Below are 17,366 nucleotides of genomic sequence, written 5' to 3'. Positions count from 1 at the left end.
GTAAAGGTTGAGTGATGTCCTATACTGTAAAGGTTGAGTGATGTCTATACTGTAAAGGTTGAGTGATGTCTATACTGTAAAGGTTGAGTGATGTCTATACTGTAAAGGTTGAGTGATGTCTATACTGTAAAGGTTGAGTGATGTCTATACTGTAAAGGTTGAGTGATGTCTATACTGTAAAGGTTGAGTGATGTCTATACTGTAAAGGTTGAGTGATGTCTATACTGTAAAGATTGAGTGATGGCTGTGCTGTAAAGGTTGAGTGATGTCTATACTGTAAAGGTTGAGTGATGTCTATACTGTAAAGGTTGAGTGATGTCTATACTGTAAAGGTTGAGTGATGTCTATACTGTAAAGGTTGGGTGATGTCTATACTGTAAAGGTTGAGTGATGTCTATACTGTAAAGGTTGAGTGATGTCTATACTGTAAAGGTTGAGTGATGTCTATACTGTAAAGGTTGAGTGATGTCTATACTGTAAAGGTTGAGTGATGGTCATGCTGTAAAGGTTGAGTGATGGTCATGCTGTAAAGGTTGAGTGATGGCCATACTGTAAAGGTTGAGTGATGGTCATGCTGTAAAGGTTGAGTGATGGCCATACTGTAAAGGTTGAGTGATGGTCATGCTGTAAAGGTTGAGTGATGGTCATGCTGTAAAGGTTGGGTGATGGCCATGCTGTAAAGGTTGAGTGATGGCCATGCTGTAAAGATTATGTGACAGCCAAGTTGACATTAAAGCCATATGTAATTTTTCTCTGGTGTCCCTGTTAAAAGTTAACAATCAAGTTAATAGCATGGTTCAAATTTCACCAGAGAAACTGGGTTTATACCTATATAGAATGATAGTTTTTGTCTGATAGCTTTTTGGCATATGCTTACCTAATTCATTAATTGTATTACCTCGTTCACTTTGTTTCAGTAATGGTTTTTGTCTCCTTCAGACGAATTGTGAATATTGTAGTTTATATGTCCAGAAGCTTTGTAGGTGAATGTCATCATTTGTTTATTTTATTCAAATGAAGTTATAGACCCAGTTTAAGGATCTTACATCAATTGAATAAAAAAAATTAAGTTACTTAAACACCACTCTTAGGTCTACATTCCCACCTTCCCTATTTGGAAGAAAGACCCCTGAACATTAAGTCTATATTCTTGCCATCCCTATTTGGAAGATTCTTACCATCCCTATTTGGAAGAAAGACCCCTGAACTAAAAGTCTATAGTCTTACCCTCCCTATTTGGAATAAAGACCCCTGAACATTAAGTCTATATTCTTACCATCCCTATTTGGAATAAAGACCCCTGAACATTAAGCCTATATTCTTACCCTACCTATTTGGAAGAAAGACCCCTGAACATTAAGTCTATATTCTTACCCTCCCTATTTGGAAGAAAGACCCCTGAACTTTGAACCTATCTAACTAGACTATTGTAAAGGGCAGATTAAGATAAAAGGTCTTTAGGTATTGGTTTGGCTATGAAATGTTAGTGTTATTCACTCCCAATGGAAATTCCAGGAAGTCACTAAAACCCAAAGAAATGATAAAGAATTGCTAGGATTCTTGTTCAAACCTGAATTAAATCATATTTAAATCACTGCCTCCACTTTTATGGATCAAACCAGGGACCTCTGGTTTACTAGTACTATGCTCAACCAATCTATCTAAAGAGGAGATCTCTCTTGCCGAGCGGTTTATTGCGGCTAGTATTAACCAGGGTTACATACTCCCCTCAAGGGAAGAAGAGTTTCTAAGGGGTTACAGCAGTAACACAAATTATGATTCCCATGTCTCTACATGGGCACCAATGTTAAATAAAGTTTTGATTGAACACTGCTTCCACTAGGGATCAAACAGGACCTCTGGCTTATCAGTCATATGCTCAACTTATCAAGCTAAAGGGAAGTTCTCTCTAGCCGAGGATATATTTCAGCTAGTATTTACTATCTCTCCCTACCTGGGAATGTTTTCAGGAAGCTGAGAATTGTGAACAATTTTGTGGTGTCATTGTTGTGTACATGTGTAGTATATACGATTCTTCAATGGCTGTAGACAACATGCCATAGGCCACTCATGTGCTGTTCACTTAGGTAGCCACCAACTACTACAAGGAGATTCAGCCGCAAAATTACCCTGGCTGTGTATGGGGCAATAAACACAACAAACAACAGATTGAATTCTTGTCGATAAATAGAGTGGACATCTGATATACTGTAATCTGTCTGATTAGTGGTACAAAATGTGTATAGTTTTTCTCTGATATAACAACACTGTGAAATACCAAACCGTGAAATACCAAACTGTAAAATACCGAACTGTGAAATACCAAACTATAAAATACAACACTGTGAAATACAACACTGTGAAATACAACACTGAAATACAACACCGTGAAATACAACACTGTGAAATACGACACTGTGAAATACAACACTGTGAAAAACCACACTGTGAAATACAACACTGTGAAATACCACAGTGAAATACAACACTGTGAAATACAACACTGTGAAAAACCACACTGTGAAATACAACACTGTGAAATACAACACCGTGAAATACAACACTGTGAAATACAACACTGTGAAAAACCACACTGTGAAATACCAAACTGTAAAATACCGAACTGTGAAATACCAAACTGTGAAATACAACACTGTGAAATACCAAACCGTGAAATACCAAACTGTAAAATACCGAACTGTGAAATACCAAACTGTGAAATACAACACTGTGAAATACAACACTGTGAAATACGACACTGTGAAATACAACACTGTGAAAAACCACACTGTGAAATTAAATACAACACTGTGAAATAAAACACTATAAACACTTTGAAATACAACACTGAAATACCACACTGTGAAATACAACACTGAAATACCACACTGTGAAATACAACACTGAAATACCACACTGTGAAATACAACACTGAAATACCACACTGTGAAATACAACACTGTGAAATAAAACACTATAAACACTGTGAAATACAACACTGTGAAATACAACACTGAAATACCACTCTGTGAAATACAACACTGTGAAATAAAACACTATAAACACCATGAAATACAACACTGTGAAATACAACACTGAAATACAACATTGTGAAATACAACACCGTGAAATACAACACCGTGAAATACAACACGTTGAAATACAACATTGTGAAATACAACACTGTGAAATACAACACTGAAATACAACACCGTGAAATACAACACTGTGAAATACAACACTGTGAAATACCATACTGTGAAATAATACACTGAAATACAACACCGTGAAATGCAACACTTTGAAATACAACATTGTGAAATACAACACCGTGAAATACAACACTGAAATACACCACTGTGAAATACAACACTGAAATACAACACCGTGAAATACAACACTGAAATACACCACTGTGAAATACAACACCGTGAAATACAACACCGTGAAAAACCACACCGTGAAATACAACACTGAAATACAACACTGTGAAATACAACACCGTGAAATACAACACTGTGAAAAACCACACTGTGAAATACAACACCGTGAAATACAACACTGTGAAATACAACACTGTGAAATACCATACTGTGAAATACAACACTGAAATACAACACTGTGAAATACAACACTGTGAAAAACCATACTGTGAAATACAACACTGAAATACCACACTGTGAAATACAACACTGAAATACCACACTGTGAAATACAACACTGAAATACCACACTGTGAAATACAACACTGAAATACCACACTGTGAAATACAACACTGTGAAATAAAACACTATAAACACTGTGAAATACAACACTGTGAAATACAACACTGAAATACCACTCTGTGAAATACAACACTGTGAAATAAAACACTATAAACACCATGAAATACAACACTGTGAAATACAACACTGAAATACAACACTGTGAAATACAACACCGTGAAATACAACACTGAAATACAACACTGTGAAATACATCATTGTGAAATACAACACTGAAATACAACACCGTGAAATACAACACCGTGAAATACAACACTGTGAAATACAACACAGTGAAAAACCACACTGTGAAATACAACACTGAAATACAACACGGTGAAATACAACACGGTGAAATACAACAACCATGAAATACAACACTGAAATACACCACTGTGAAATACAACATTGTGAAATACACCACCATATTAAACAACTGTATCTGGCTACAGCTGGCTCACCTGGTGATGAGCATAATGTCATCATTCATTTATCATTGTTATACCTGTAAAGGTAATTAGTATTCAACACAGCTCATGCAGTCATTATCACCAGGTACATCCATACTGAATGAGCGTTCAGTTAAGTGGAGTAATGAAAATAATATCATAACAGATGCACAATTTGGTTTCAGAGCTAATCATTCTACCGTAGATGCCATATTTGTACTTCAAACACGTACTTATTAACAAGTATTTAAATAAAAAGGGCGGAAGGTTATACTGCTGCTTTGTCGATTACAAGAAAGCATTCGATCTTATTGAAAGGTCTCAGTTATGGAGTAAACTAATAAAACAGGGTGTGAGGGGGAAAATGTTACGAGTCATTCAATCATTATATAATTCAGTTAAATCTTGTGTGAAACATAACGGTTATTACTCTGATTTCTTCTCCAACACAATCGGTCTCTTCCAAGGAGAAATCCTCTCCCCGATTTTGTACTCATTATTTGTAAATGACTGTGAAATGCATTTTATTAGCAAATGTTGTCCATCAATTGAACTTAACTTAATCAGTATTTTTCTTCTTATGTATGCTGATGATACAGTGTTATTTGCTGACTCTCCAGAGAATTTTCAACAGGTCATAGATGCTCTCAAATCTTTTAACAATAAATATAGTCTTTGAACACAGACAAGACGAAAATAATGGTCTTTAGAAACGGCGGGAATGTTAAAAATAACGAAAAGTGGTTTTACAATGAAACTGAACTACAAATTGTAGACCAATTTAATTATCTAGGGATGCTTTTCAATTATAATGGTAAATTTTATGTTACCCAAAAGCATGTGGCTGAACAGGGCAATAAAGCATATTACGCTGTATATAATAAGTTCAAAAATCATGATTTTAACATTAATACCCAATGTTCTGTGTTTGACACATATGTAAATAGCATAAATTAGTTACAGTGCCGAGGTATGGGGTTTCCACAAAGCTTTAGATATTGAAATGATACATATTAATTTTTGTAAAAAAGTACTGGGTGTGAAAAAAGGACATGTAATAATTTAGTATATTGTGAACTCGGAAGATTACCATTGTCAACATACAGAAAACTTCGTATAATTAAGTACTGGTTGAAACTGCGAAATTCAGATAATTGTATATGTATTAACAAATTGCTATGAGGAAAGGATAAGATCAAATGACAGTTGGATTTTAAACATAAGAGCAGAATTAGATAAATTAGGATTATCTTATCTTTGGAACGATATAACATGCAATGATAGGAAGGCTTATAAAATTATTGAAAATACATTTTACGACGTTTATCGTCAAGAACTTTTATCATACATACAAGCAATTCCAAAGGGTTTTCTATACCGACATCTTATCGATAATTTTACACTACAATTATATTTAACTAAACCCATTAGTAGTTAACTCTTACAAAAAGAATATAGCATGTATTAGACTTAGTTCACACAATTTAAATATTGAACAAGGACGGTATAGAAACCGTCCTAGAGATCATAGGATATGTGAAGTATGCAATTCTAATGATGTTGAGGATGAATTTCATTTTCTTCTAAGGTGCAACTGTTATACTGATTTAAGGCAAAAGTACGTTAAGTCATATTATTACTGACGTCCCAGTGTTTTTTAAGTTGATCCTGCTGTTAAATACCCGGAATATTGGAGAATTAAATAAGTTAGGCAAATATATATCTTTGTGTTTTAAGCGCCGAAATAATTATATATAATTTTGCCTCAAGATAGGTTGATACAAACATATCAGAGCTGTACTTTCATTTATATATTTTATCTGTTTTAAAGACATGTCGAATGGTTGAGATTGTATAATTATAGGATAAAAGGTATATATCAGTGTACTTCCTGTCTACAAATCAGTGGTCCTTATAAAGCTAATATGTAAAATCGTATACGTATATAATTAAAGTATGGATTGGCACTATTTACTGTTTCTATAGTACTAGTATATCATGTTTGTATTATCAATGAAACATATTGTATACTATATTATTTTATCATGCATTTAAGATAAATGTATATGAATATTATCTATACTTAATAAATATGTCAGCGTTCATATAGATTTTATCCTGGGGCTTACATCGAGGATTTGTGAGAAGAATTTCTTTCAAAAAATCCTGAAAATTTTGTGGTCAACGTAATGAATGTTAAAATATCAGTGTGATTATCATTTAATATGAATGACATCATTTAAGTAACTGTAATGCATTGTGCTATTTTTTAATGATATACCATGTAATGTGTTCTTCTATATCAAGATATATATATTCTTGACTGATATAATGGTTTGATTGTCCATCACTATCTGTACTATTGTATTATTGTATATGTATATGTCTACTCTCCAGTGTGTCTTGTAACACAAGGAAATAACATAATCTGAATCTGAATCTGTTTACCTTACAGAGGTATACATAAAACAATTGTTTACTTACAGAAGTATACATAAAACAATTGTTTACCTACAGAGGTATATATAAAACAATTGTTTACTTACAGAAGTATATACAAAACAATTGTTTACCTACAGAGGTATACATAAAACAATTGTTTACTTACAGAAGTATATATAAAACAATTGTTTACTTACAGAAGTATACATAAAACTATTGTTTACTTACAGAAGTATACATAAAACAATTGTTTTGCTTACAGAAGTATATATAAAAAAATTGTTTACTTACAGAAGTATACATAAAACTATTGTTTACTTACAGAAGTATACATAAAACAATTGTTTACCTACAGAGGTATACATAAAACAATTGTTTACCTACAGAAGTATACATAAAACAATTGTTTACCTACAGAAGTATACATAAAACAATTGTTTACTTACAGAAGTATACATAAAACAATTGTTTACCTACAGAAGTATACATAAAACAATTGTTTACCTACAGAAGTATACATAAAACAATTGTTTACTTACAGAGGTATACATAAAACAATTTGTTTACTTACAGAAGTATATATAAAACAATTGTTTACTTACAGCAGTATACATAAAACAATTGTTTACCTCCTACAGAAGTATACATAAAACAATTGTTTACCTACAGAAGTATACATAAAACAGTTGTTTACCTACAGAAGTATATATAAAACAATTGTTTACCTACAGAAGTATACATAAAACAATTGTTTACTTACAGAGGTATACATAAAACAATTGTTTACCTACAGAAGTATATATAAAACAATTGTTTACTTACAGAAGTATATATAAAACAATTGTTTACTTACAGAAGTATACATAAAACTATTGTTTACTTACAGAAGTATACATAAAACAATTGTTTACCTACAGAGGTATATATAAAACAATTGTTTACTTACAGAAGTATATACAAAACAATTGTTTACCTACAGAGGTATACATAAAACAATTGTTTACTTACAGAAGTATATATAAAACAATTGTTTACTTACAGAAGTATACATAAAAAAATTGTTTACTTACAGAAGTATATATATAATAATTGTTTACCTACAGAAGTATACATAAAACAATTGTTTACCTACAGAAGTATACATAAAAAAATTGTTTACTTACAGAAGTATATATAAAAAAATGGTTTACTAACAGAAGTATACATAAAACAATTGTTTACTTACAGAGGTATACATAAAACAATTGTTTACCTACAGAAGTATACATAAAACAATTGTTTACCTACAGAGGTATACATAAAACAATTGTTTACCTACAGAGGTATACATAAAACAATTGTTTACCTACAGAGGTATACATAAAACAATTGTTTACCTACAGAAGTATACATAAAACAATTGTTTACTTACAGAAGTATACATAAAACAATTGTTTACTTACAGAAGTATACATAAAACAATTGTTTACTTACAGAAGTATACATAAAACAGTTGTTTACCTACAGAAGTATACATAAAACTATTGTTTACTTACAGAAGTATATAGAAAAAAATGTTTACTAACAGAAGTATACATAAAACAATTGTTTACCTACAGAAGTATGCATCAAACAATTGTTTACTCACAGAAGTATGCATCAAACAATTGTTTACTTACAGAAGTATATATAAAAAAAATTGTTTACTTACAGAAGTATATATAAAACAATTGTTTACCTACAGAAGTATGCATTAAACAATTGTTTACCTACAGAAGTATACATAAAACAATTGTTTACTTACAGAAGTATATATAAAAAAAATTGTTTACCTACAGAAGTATACAAAACAATTGTCTACTTACAGAAGTATACATAAAACAGTTGTTTACCTACAGAAGTATACATAAAACAATTGTTTACTTACAGAAGTATATATAAAAAAATTGTTTACTTACAGAAGTATACATTTATTAATTGTCTACTTACAGCAGTATATACAAAACAATTGTTTACTAACAGCAGTATATACAAAACAATTGTTTACCTACAGAAGTATACATAAAACAATTGTTTACTTACAGAAGTATATATAAAACAAGTTTACTTACAGAAGTATACATAAAACAATTGTTTACTTACAGAAGTATACATTTATTAATATTAACTTATAGAGTAGGAGAAACTGTGATTTCTCATATTTAATGATACAGAGATAACATGATTTCTCATATTTAATGATACAGAGATAACATGATTTCTCATATTTAATTATACAGGGGTAACTGTGATTTCTCATGTTTAATTATACAGAGATAACATGATTTCTCATGTTTAATTATACAGGGATAACATGATTTCTCATATTTAATTATACAGGGGTAACAGGATTTCTCATATTTAATGATACAGAGATAACATGATTTCTCATGTTTAATTATACAGGGATAACATGATTTCTCATATTTAATTATACAGGGGTAACTGTGATTTCTCATATTTAATGATACAGAGATAACATGATTTCTCATGTTTAATTATACAGGGGTAACTGTGATTTCTCGGCGGCCAACATCCTGAGAAAACACTACCATCGGCCAGAGTTTCTTCCTGTTGATTCGGAGTCGAGTAAAACTGACTGGATCTTCATGGGAAGTCCTGGACATGGAGCCTATCTACACGTGAGTGTGTTACATTCTCGGGATCATTTCAGAGTTGTATTTGTGTATTAAACATACCTTACATATAGACTGGGGTTGTGGAATCGATGACAAGTCCCTGTGATCAAACTATGAAGTAATATTGTAGGATACAACACAAAATTTACACGGACTCAGGTGGTCAATGATTTGGAGGTAATTATTAACTCTATTTCAAGAAGAATACAGGGAGAGAAAAAAACAGGTGTGATGGCTGAGGGCCTGTAGATTTGGTAGTCTATACAAACAGAGACCTAAACAACTTGTCAATATGGAGATCTAAAAATAGTGTATTGGTATGGAGATCTAAACAGTTTGTCAGTATAGAGATCTAAAATGTTTATTGGTATGGAGATCTAAAATGTTTATTGGTATAAATATCTAAACAGTTTATTGGTATGGAGATCTAAACAGTTTATTTGTATGGAGATCTTAACAGTTTATTGGTATGGAGATCTTAACAGTTTATTGGTATGGAGATCTAAACAGTTTATTGGTATGGAGATCTATAAAAAGTTTATTGGTATGGAGGTCTAAACAGTTTATTGGTATGGAGATCTTAACAGTTTGTTGGTATAGAGACCTAAACAGTTTATTGGTATGGAGATCTAAACAGTTTATTGGTATGGAGATCTAAACAGTTTATTGGTATGGAGATCTTAACAGTTTATTGGTATGGAGATCTTAACAGTTTATTGGTATGGAGATCTAAACAGTTTATTGGTATGGAGATCTAACAGTTTATTTGTTTGGAGATCTAAACAGTTTATTTGTTTGGAGATCTAAACAGTTTATTGGTATGGAGATCTTAACAGTTTATTTGTTTGGAGATCTAAACAGTTTATTGGTATGGAGATCTTAACAGTTTATTGGTATGGAGATCTAAACAGTTTATTTGTATGGAGATCTAAACAGTTTATTGGTATGGAGATCTAAACAGTTTATTTGTTTGGAGATCTAAACAGTTTATTGGTATGGAGATCTAAACAGTTTATTGGTATGGAGATCTAAACAGTTTATTGGTATGGAGATCTAAACAGTTTATTGGTATGGAGATCTAAACAGTTTATTGGTATGGAGATCTAAACAGTTTATTGGTATGGAGATCTAAACAGTTTTATTGGTATGGAGATCTAAACAGTTTATTGGTATGGAGATCTAAACAGTTTATTTGTATGGAGATCTAAACAGTTTATTGGTATGGAGATCTTAACAGTTTATTGGTATGGAGATCTAAACAGTTTATTGGTATGGAGATCTAAACAGTTTATTGGTATGGAGATCTAAACAGTTTATTGGTATGGAGATCTAAACAGTTTATTGGTATGGAGATCTAAACAGTTTATTGGTATGGAGATCTAAACAGTTTATTTGTATGGAGATCTAAACAGTTTATTGGTATGGAGATCTAAACAGTTTATTGGTATGGAGATCTAAACAGTTTATTTGTATGGAGATCTAAACAGTTTATTGGTATGGAGATCTAAACAGTTTATTGGTATGGAGATATGTAAACAGTTTATTGGTATAAATATCTAAACAGTTTATTGGTATGGAGATCTAAACAGTTTGTTGGTATGGAGATCTTAACAGTTTATTGGTATGGAGATCTAAACAGTTTATTGGTATGGAGGTCTAAACAGTTTGTTGGTATGGAGATCTAAACAGTTTATTGGTATGGAGATCTAAACAGTTTGTTGGTATGGAGATCTAAACAGTTTATTGGTATGGAGATCTAAACAGTTTATTGGTATGGAGATCTAAACAGTTTATTGGTATGGAGGTCTTAACAGTTTATTGGTATGGAGATCTTAGCAGTTTATTGGTATGGAGATCTAAACAGTTTATTGGTATGGAGATCTAAACAGTTTATTGGTATGGAGATCTAAACAGTTTGTCTGTATGGAGATCTGTAAACAGTTTATTGGTATGGAGATCTGTAAACAGTTTATTGGTATGGAGATATGTAAACAGTTTATTGGTATGGAGATCTAAACAGTTTATTGGTATAGAGACCTAAACAGTTTATTGGTATGGAGATCTAGACAGTTTATTGGTATGGAGATCTGTAAACAGTTTATTGGTATGGAGATCTGTAAACAGTTTATTGGTATGGAGATCTGTAAACAGTTTATTGGTATGGAGATCTGTAAACAGTTTATTGGTATGGAGATCTAAACAGTGTGTCTGTATAGAGATCTAAACAGTTTATTGGTATGGAGATCTGTAAACAGTTTATTGGTATGGAGATCTGTAAACAGTTTATTGGTATGGAGATCTGTAAACAGTTTATTGGTATGGAGATCTAAACAGTTTATTAGTATGGAGATCTAAACAGTTTATTGGTATGGAGATCTAAACAGTTTATTAGTATGGAGATCTATAAACAGTTAATTTGTATGGAGATCTTAACAGTTTATTGGTATGGAGATCTAAACAGTTTATTGGTATGGAGATCTAAACAGTTTATTTGTATGGAGATCTAAACAGTTTATTGGTATGAAGATATTAACAGTTTATTTGTATGGAGATCTAAACAGTTTGTCTGTATGGAGATCTAAACAGTTTATTTGTTTGGAGATCTAAACAGTTTGTCTGTATGGAGATCTAAACAGTTTATTGGTATGGAGATCTAAACAGTTTATTGGTATGGAGATCTAAACAGTTTATTTGTATGGAGATCTAAACAGTTTGTCTGTATGGAGATCTAAACAGTTTATTATTTGTATGGAGATCTAAACAGTTTATTGGTATGGAGATCTAAACAGTTTGTTGATATGGAAATTTGAACATTTAATCATTATTGAGATCTAAATAGTTAGTCGATATGGACATCTAAACAGTTTGTCAGTATGGAGATCTAGTACATGCATTTTTTTTCACCACTTACATAAAAGTGAACCTTTTCATAATTCAATTTCAAACCAATATTCTCAATGAAAGCATATCAGTGGCAAAATAGATTTGCTATCTTTAAGTACATTTTTGAGCTTTTTCAGATATAAATCAACATTTTCATATCTGAATGTATTGATTTTAATCAACATTTTTATTTGAAACCTTACTGGAGCACTGTACTCTGTTAATTTTTATTTTTTCTCATAAAACTGGGAAAGAGATAAAAACGCTTTTGTTTGCTTGCATAATTCTATTACTTTAAAGTACACTTACAGTTACAAAATTCCTGTTCACATGTCACATCCTGAACAAATGGATTTAGTGTCTGACAAATATTGTCCTAATGGTTTAGTGCGTGGATCAGCCTGGTATATATGTATATATATGAAGTGATCTCGGAGTCATCATATGTCTACTTCCTTGAGAAGATGCTATCAGCCTGTTTAATTTCTGAATTCATTAAAATGGTTTCTAACATCAAATTATTTTATATTTCCTATAAAATGCCTTTATCCTGAAATATTGTTAGATTAAGATAGTGTATTTCCATCACTGTTTTGATAAAGTTGATTGCCTTGCTGGTAAATAGTTGGATTACTTGTAGTATTGGTCGAGTTGTTGAAAAGTAGTTGTTTGTGTACCATTAAGGTACCAGGGTCAGTTCAAGGTCATCAAGGACATATCTGATATATTCTTTACAACATACCTTGTAACAAGACTGCCAGGTGGTTAATTGTAGGTTAAAGATGTAAGTATAAAACTGTCCAATATTTAGGGGCCGCGGTGGCCGAGTGGTTAAGGTGTCCCGACACTTTAACACTAGCCCTCCACCTCTGGGTTGCGAGTTCGAAACCTATGTGGGGCAGTTGCCAGGTACTGACCGTAGGCAGGTGGTTTTTCTCCGGGTACTCTGGCTTTCCTCCACCTCCAAAACCTGGCACGTCCTTAAATGACCCTGGCTGTTAATAGGACGTTAAACAAAAACAAACCAAAATGTCCAATATTTACATTGATATAGACAGTTTAAGGCTTAATTAAAACACTCGATTATACTGACACTCTAGAAAGTGGTTATATTTGATGAGGAATGAAATGAAAGAAATTACACAAATCAAGATTTCAAGCATCTTGTATAATGTTATGATGTGACTCCCATAATCCTGGGATTGTACAAACAGGTTACTTATTGAACAGATTCCATCTATGTATTGATGGAGGTTAATTGTATAGTTATTCTCTACCCCAGTAACACATAGACATTGTTTTGTTGACAGATAGACAATGTGGATCTGATGTCATGGCAGGCGCAAATCACCAGCAGCAAGCGCTGGTTACTGGAGCCTCCTCCTGAGTGTTACTACAAGTGTGTCCACTCCATGTCAACTGTTGTATCTCCAGGGGAGATAAGTATGTAATGTTACTGTTAATTTATATACAAGGGGAGATAAGTATGTAACGTTGCTGTTAATACAAGGGGAGATAAGTATGTAATCTTACTGTTAATACAAGGGGAGATAAGTATGTAACGTTACTGTTAATACAAGGGGAGATAAGTATGTAACGTTACTGTTAATACAAGGGGAGATAAGTATGTAACGTTACTGTTAATACAAGGGGAGATAAGTATGTAACGTTACTGTTAATACAAGGGGAGATAAGTATGTAACGATACTGTTAATACAAGGGGAGATAATTATGTAATGTTACTGTTAATACAAGGGGAGATAAGTATGTAACGTTACTGTTAATACAAGGGGAGATAAGTATGTAACGTTACTGTTAATACAAGGGGAGATAAGTATGTAACGTTACTGTTAATACAAGGGGAGATAAGTATGTAACGTTACTGTTAATACAAGGGGAGATAAGTATGTAATGTTACTGTTAATACAAGGGGAGATAAGTTTGTAATGTTACTGTTAATTTATATACAAGGGGAGATAATTATGTAATGTTACTGTTGATTTATATACATGGGGAGATAAGTATGTAACGTTACTGTTAATTTATATACAAGGGGAGATAAGTATGTAATGTTACTGTTAATTTATATACATGGGGAGATAAGTATGTAACGTTACTGTTAATACAAGGGTGTTAATACAAGGGGAGATAAGTATGTAATGTTACTGTTAATACAAGGGGAGATAAGTATGTAATGTTACTGTTAATTTATATACAAGGGGAGATAATTATGTAACATTACTGATAATTTATATACAAGGGGAGATAAGTATGTAACCTTACTGTTAATACAAGGGGAGATAAGTATGTAATGTTTCTGTTTATACAAGGGGAGATAAGTATGTAATGTTACTGTTAATTTATATACAAGGGGAGATAATTATGTAAGGTTACTGATAATTTATATACAAGGGGAGATAAGTATGTAATGCTACTGTTAATTTATATACAAGGGGAGATAAGTATGTAATGTTACTGTTCTTTAATATACAAAGAGAGATAAGTATGTAATGTTACTGTTAATACCAGGGGAGATAAGTATGTAATGTTACTGTTTATACAAGGGGAGATAAGTATGTAATGTTACTGTTAATACAAGGGGAGATAAGTATGTAATGTTACTGTTAATACAAGGGGAGATAAGTATGTAATGTTACTGTTAATACAAGGGGAGATAAGTATGTAATGTTACTGTTAATTTATATACAAAGGGAGATAAGTATGTACTATCATTGACAATTTATATACAAGGGAAGATAAGTATGTACTATCACTGTTAATTTATATACAAGGGGAGATATATATGTTATGTTACTGTTAATTTATAAACCAGGGGAGATAAGTATGTAACATTACTGTTAATTTATAAACAAGGGGAGATAAGTATGTACTCTCAGTGTTGATTTATATACAAGGGGAGATAAGTGTTTACTATCCCTGTCAGGTAATGAACTACAAGATATTAAGTTGATACTCACTAGTGATTTACGTACAAGGACAATTGTACTTTCTGTAGCCTAGTACTGTCTTTACACTACCAATGTCAGAAAAGATAAATATGTTGTCTCAGGAAAGGATAGTAAAATCCCAGAATCTGAATTGTGAGGTAAATTCCCAGAATCTGAATTGTGAGGTAAATTCCCAGAATCTGAATTGTGAGGTAAATTCCCAGAATCTGAATTGTGAGGTAAAATCCCAGAATCTGAATTGTGAGGAGCAACAGCATTGAGGATTTTTCCTCCATTCTATCTAGTTTTGTCACATAATTTTTCATCAGCTACAATAGAGAGGCGTCTTTTTGAGAGACATTGAATTTTCTGCTCAGTGACCACAAGACAAGTGGTGGGTGTGTTAATTGATGAGGTTTAGACATGTGGTCACTGTAGTGTGAAATAAAGGTTGTCTCTTCATCGTAATGGCTGACAACTCTGTACCTATAGAACTGACGGAGGTCGACCAACCTAAACGCGCATGTGATTAGAAACTACATAGATGTTACTTATCAATGGTTTTATTGTACAGTATACCTAGGTCATGTTATATAGTACCATATTAATGGAACAATAAGGCTGTGACTGGTAATAACTAGGTCATGTTATATAGTACATATTTATACAACAATAAGGCTGTTACTGGTAATATATAGGTCGTGTTATATAGTACTATATTAATGGAACAATAAGGCTGTGACTGGTAATATCTAGGTCATGTTATATAGTACATATTTATACAACAATAAGGCTGTGACTGGTAATATCTAGGTCATATTATATAGTACTATATTAATGGAACAATAAGGCTGTGACTGGTAATATCTAGGTCATGTTATATATACTGAAACGAAAAAGAAACGCAACTTCAAATTGTAGGTTTAATAAAATAATACTTGTGAGCATTATGTTTAAATTTCATATGTAATAGTTAATATTGAATATTGATGTAACATCCTTTAAATGTTTAGAGATTTTTAAGAACAGGTCACTTTGCTAGAAGGTCATGATTGGTAGTACCCTACGTGAATCCAAGTTGAAATGGCAGCAGTTTTGAAACCGTGCCCTAATATCGTGTGTGTCCTCCTCGAACAGTTATCACATCTCTAATTCTTTGTTGCATTGAGTTCATCAGGGCATTGACTTTCCGTATTGGAATGTTATTCCATTCTTGGACGAGTGCATTTGCTAACTGAGGGAGGGTATTTGGGGGGTTACGGCGATTTCGAATTCTTCTGTCTAATTCATCCCACAAATGCTCGATTGGGGACAGGTCGGGGCTATATGGAGGCCAATCTATAGGAACAATGTTCTGTGTCGCAAGAAAGTCTCTACAGACTCTTGCAACGTGTGGTCTCGCGTTATCTTGCTGAAAGGTTAGATGATGCTGCCTAACAAACGGCACAACATGGGGCCTAAGGATCTCATCCCGATAGCGTACGGCCGTTAAATTCCCATTGACTATCACCAAAGGCGTCTTCAAACCATGGGAGATTCCCGCCCAAACCATAACTGATCCACCCCCAAATCGGTCGTGTTCCAAAACACAGGCGTCAGCAAAACGTTCGCCTCGACGCCGGTACACACGTTGACGGCCATCTGCTCGAAATAACGTGAATCGAGATTCATCGGTGAAGAGCATAGACCTCCAACGTCTCATAGGAAAACGTCTGGGCATATGTGCCGTTGCCCATTGCATACGACGTGCTCGACGTTGCGGTGTTAGTGGTAAACCAACGTACTGTCGCCTTGCACGCAAATTAGCCTCACGCAGTCTGTTGATCACTGTTTGGGGATGAATTCGACGGTTATGATTACCAATCGTATTCCTTGCCGTTTCAGCGGCCGTTAATCTCCTGTTACGCAGGTGTGCCAACCTAAGAACCCGGTCTTGACGTCGCGACGTTACGCGTGGACGTCCTGATCTCGGCTGGTCATCGACTCTTCCTGTTGCGTTAAGACGTGAAACTAATCGACTAATAGTCGATTTGTGAACTCTGAATTGTCGAGCGACGTGAAGTTGCGTGTTCCCTGCCAGAAGCATCGCTATAGCACGTCCTCTATCAACCTTTGATAACCGTGGCATAATTGTAAAAGGAATTATTGTTTGCAAAAGTATTGGCGATGATGTGGCTCAATGTTAGTGATGAATTGATACTGGTTTGAATGAAAAAAGAACG

The 17,366-nt window shown here is 33.1% G+C and overlaps 1 protein-coding gene across 2 annotated transcripts in view; it reads left to right on the top strand.

Moving 5' to 3' along the window:
* The window catches only part of LOC117337499, a 59,583-nt gene that overhangs the window by 24,762 nt on the left and 17,455 nt on the right, over positions 1 to 17,366 (top strand). For both annotated transcript variants that reach the window (XM_033898508.1, XM_033898507.1), the window contains exons 2-3: positions 9,181 to 9,316; positions 13,507 to 13,639. In XM_033898508.1, the coding sequence (XP_033754399.1) occupies positions 9,181 to 9,316; positions 13,507 to 13,639 (269 nt within the window). The remainder of the gene's footprint in view (positions 1 to 9,180; positions 9,317 to 13,506; positions 13,640 to 17,366) is intronic.

This window comes from Pecten maximus, chromosome 11, assembly GCF_902652985.1.
Source record: "Pecten maximus chromosome 11, xPecMax1.1, whole genome shotgun sequence".
NCBI lineage: Eukaryota > Metazoa > Mollusca > Bivalvia > Pectinida > Pectinidae > Pecten > Pecten maximus.
This window is presented reverse-complemented; position numbering and strand designations above follow the sequence as displayed.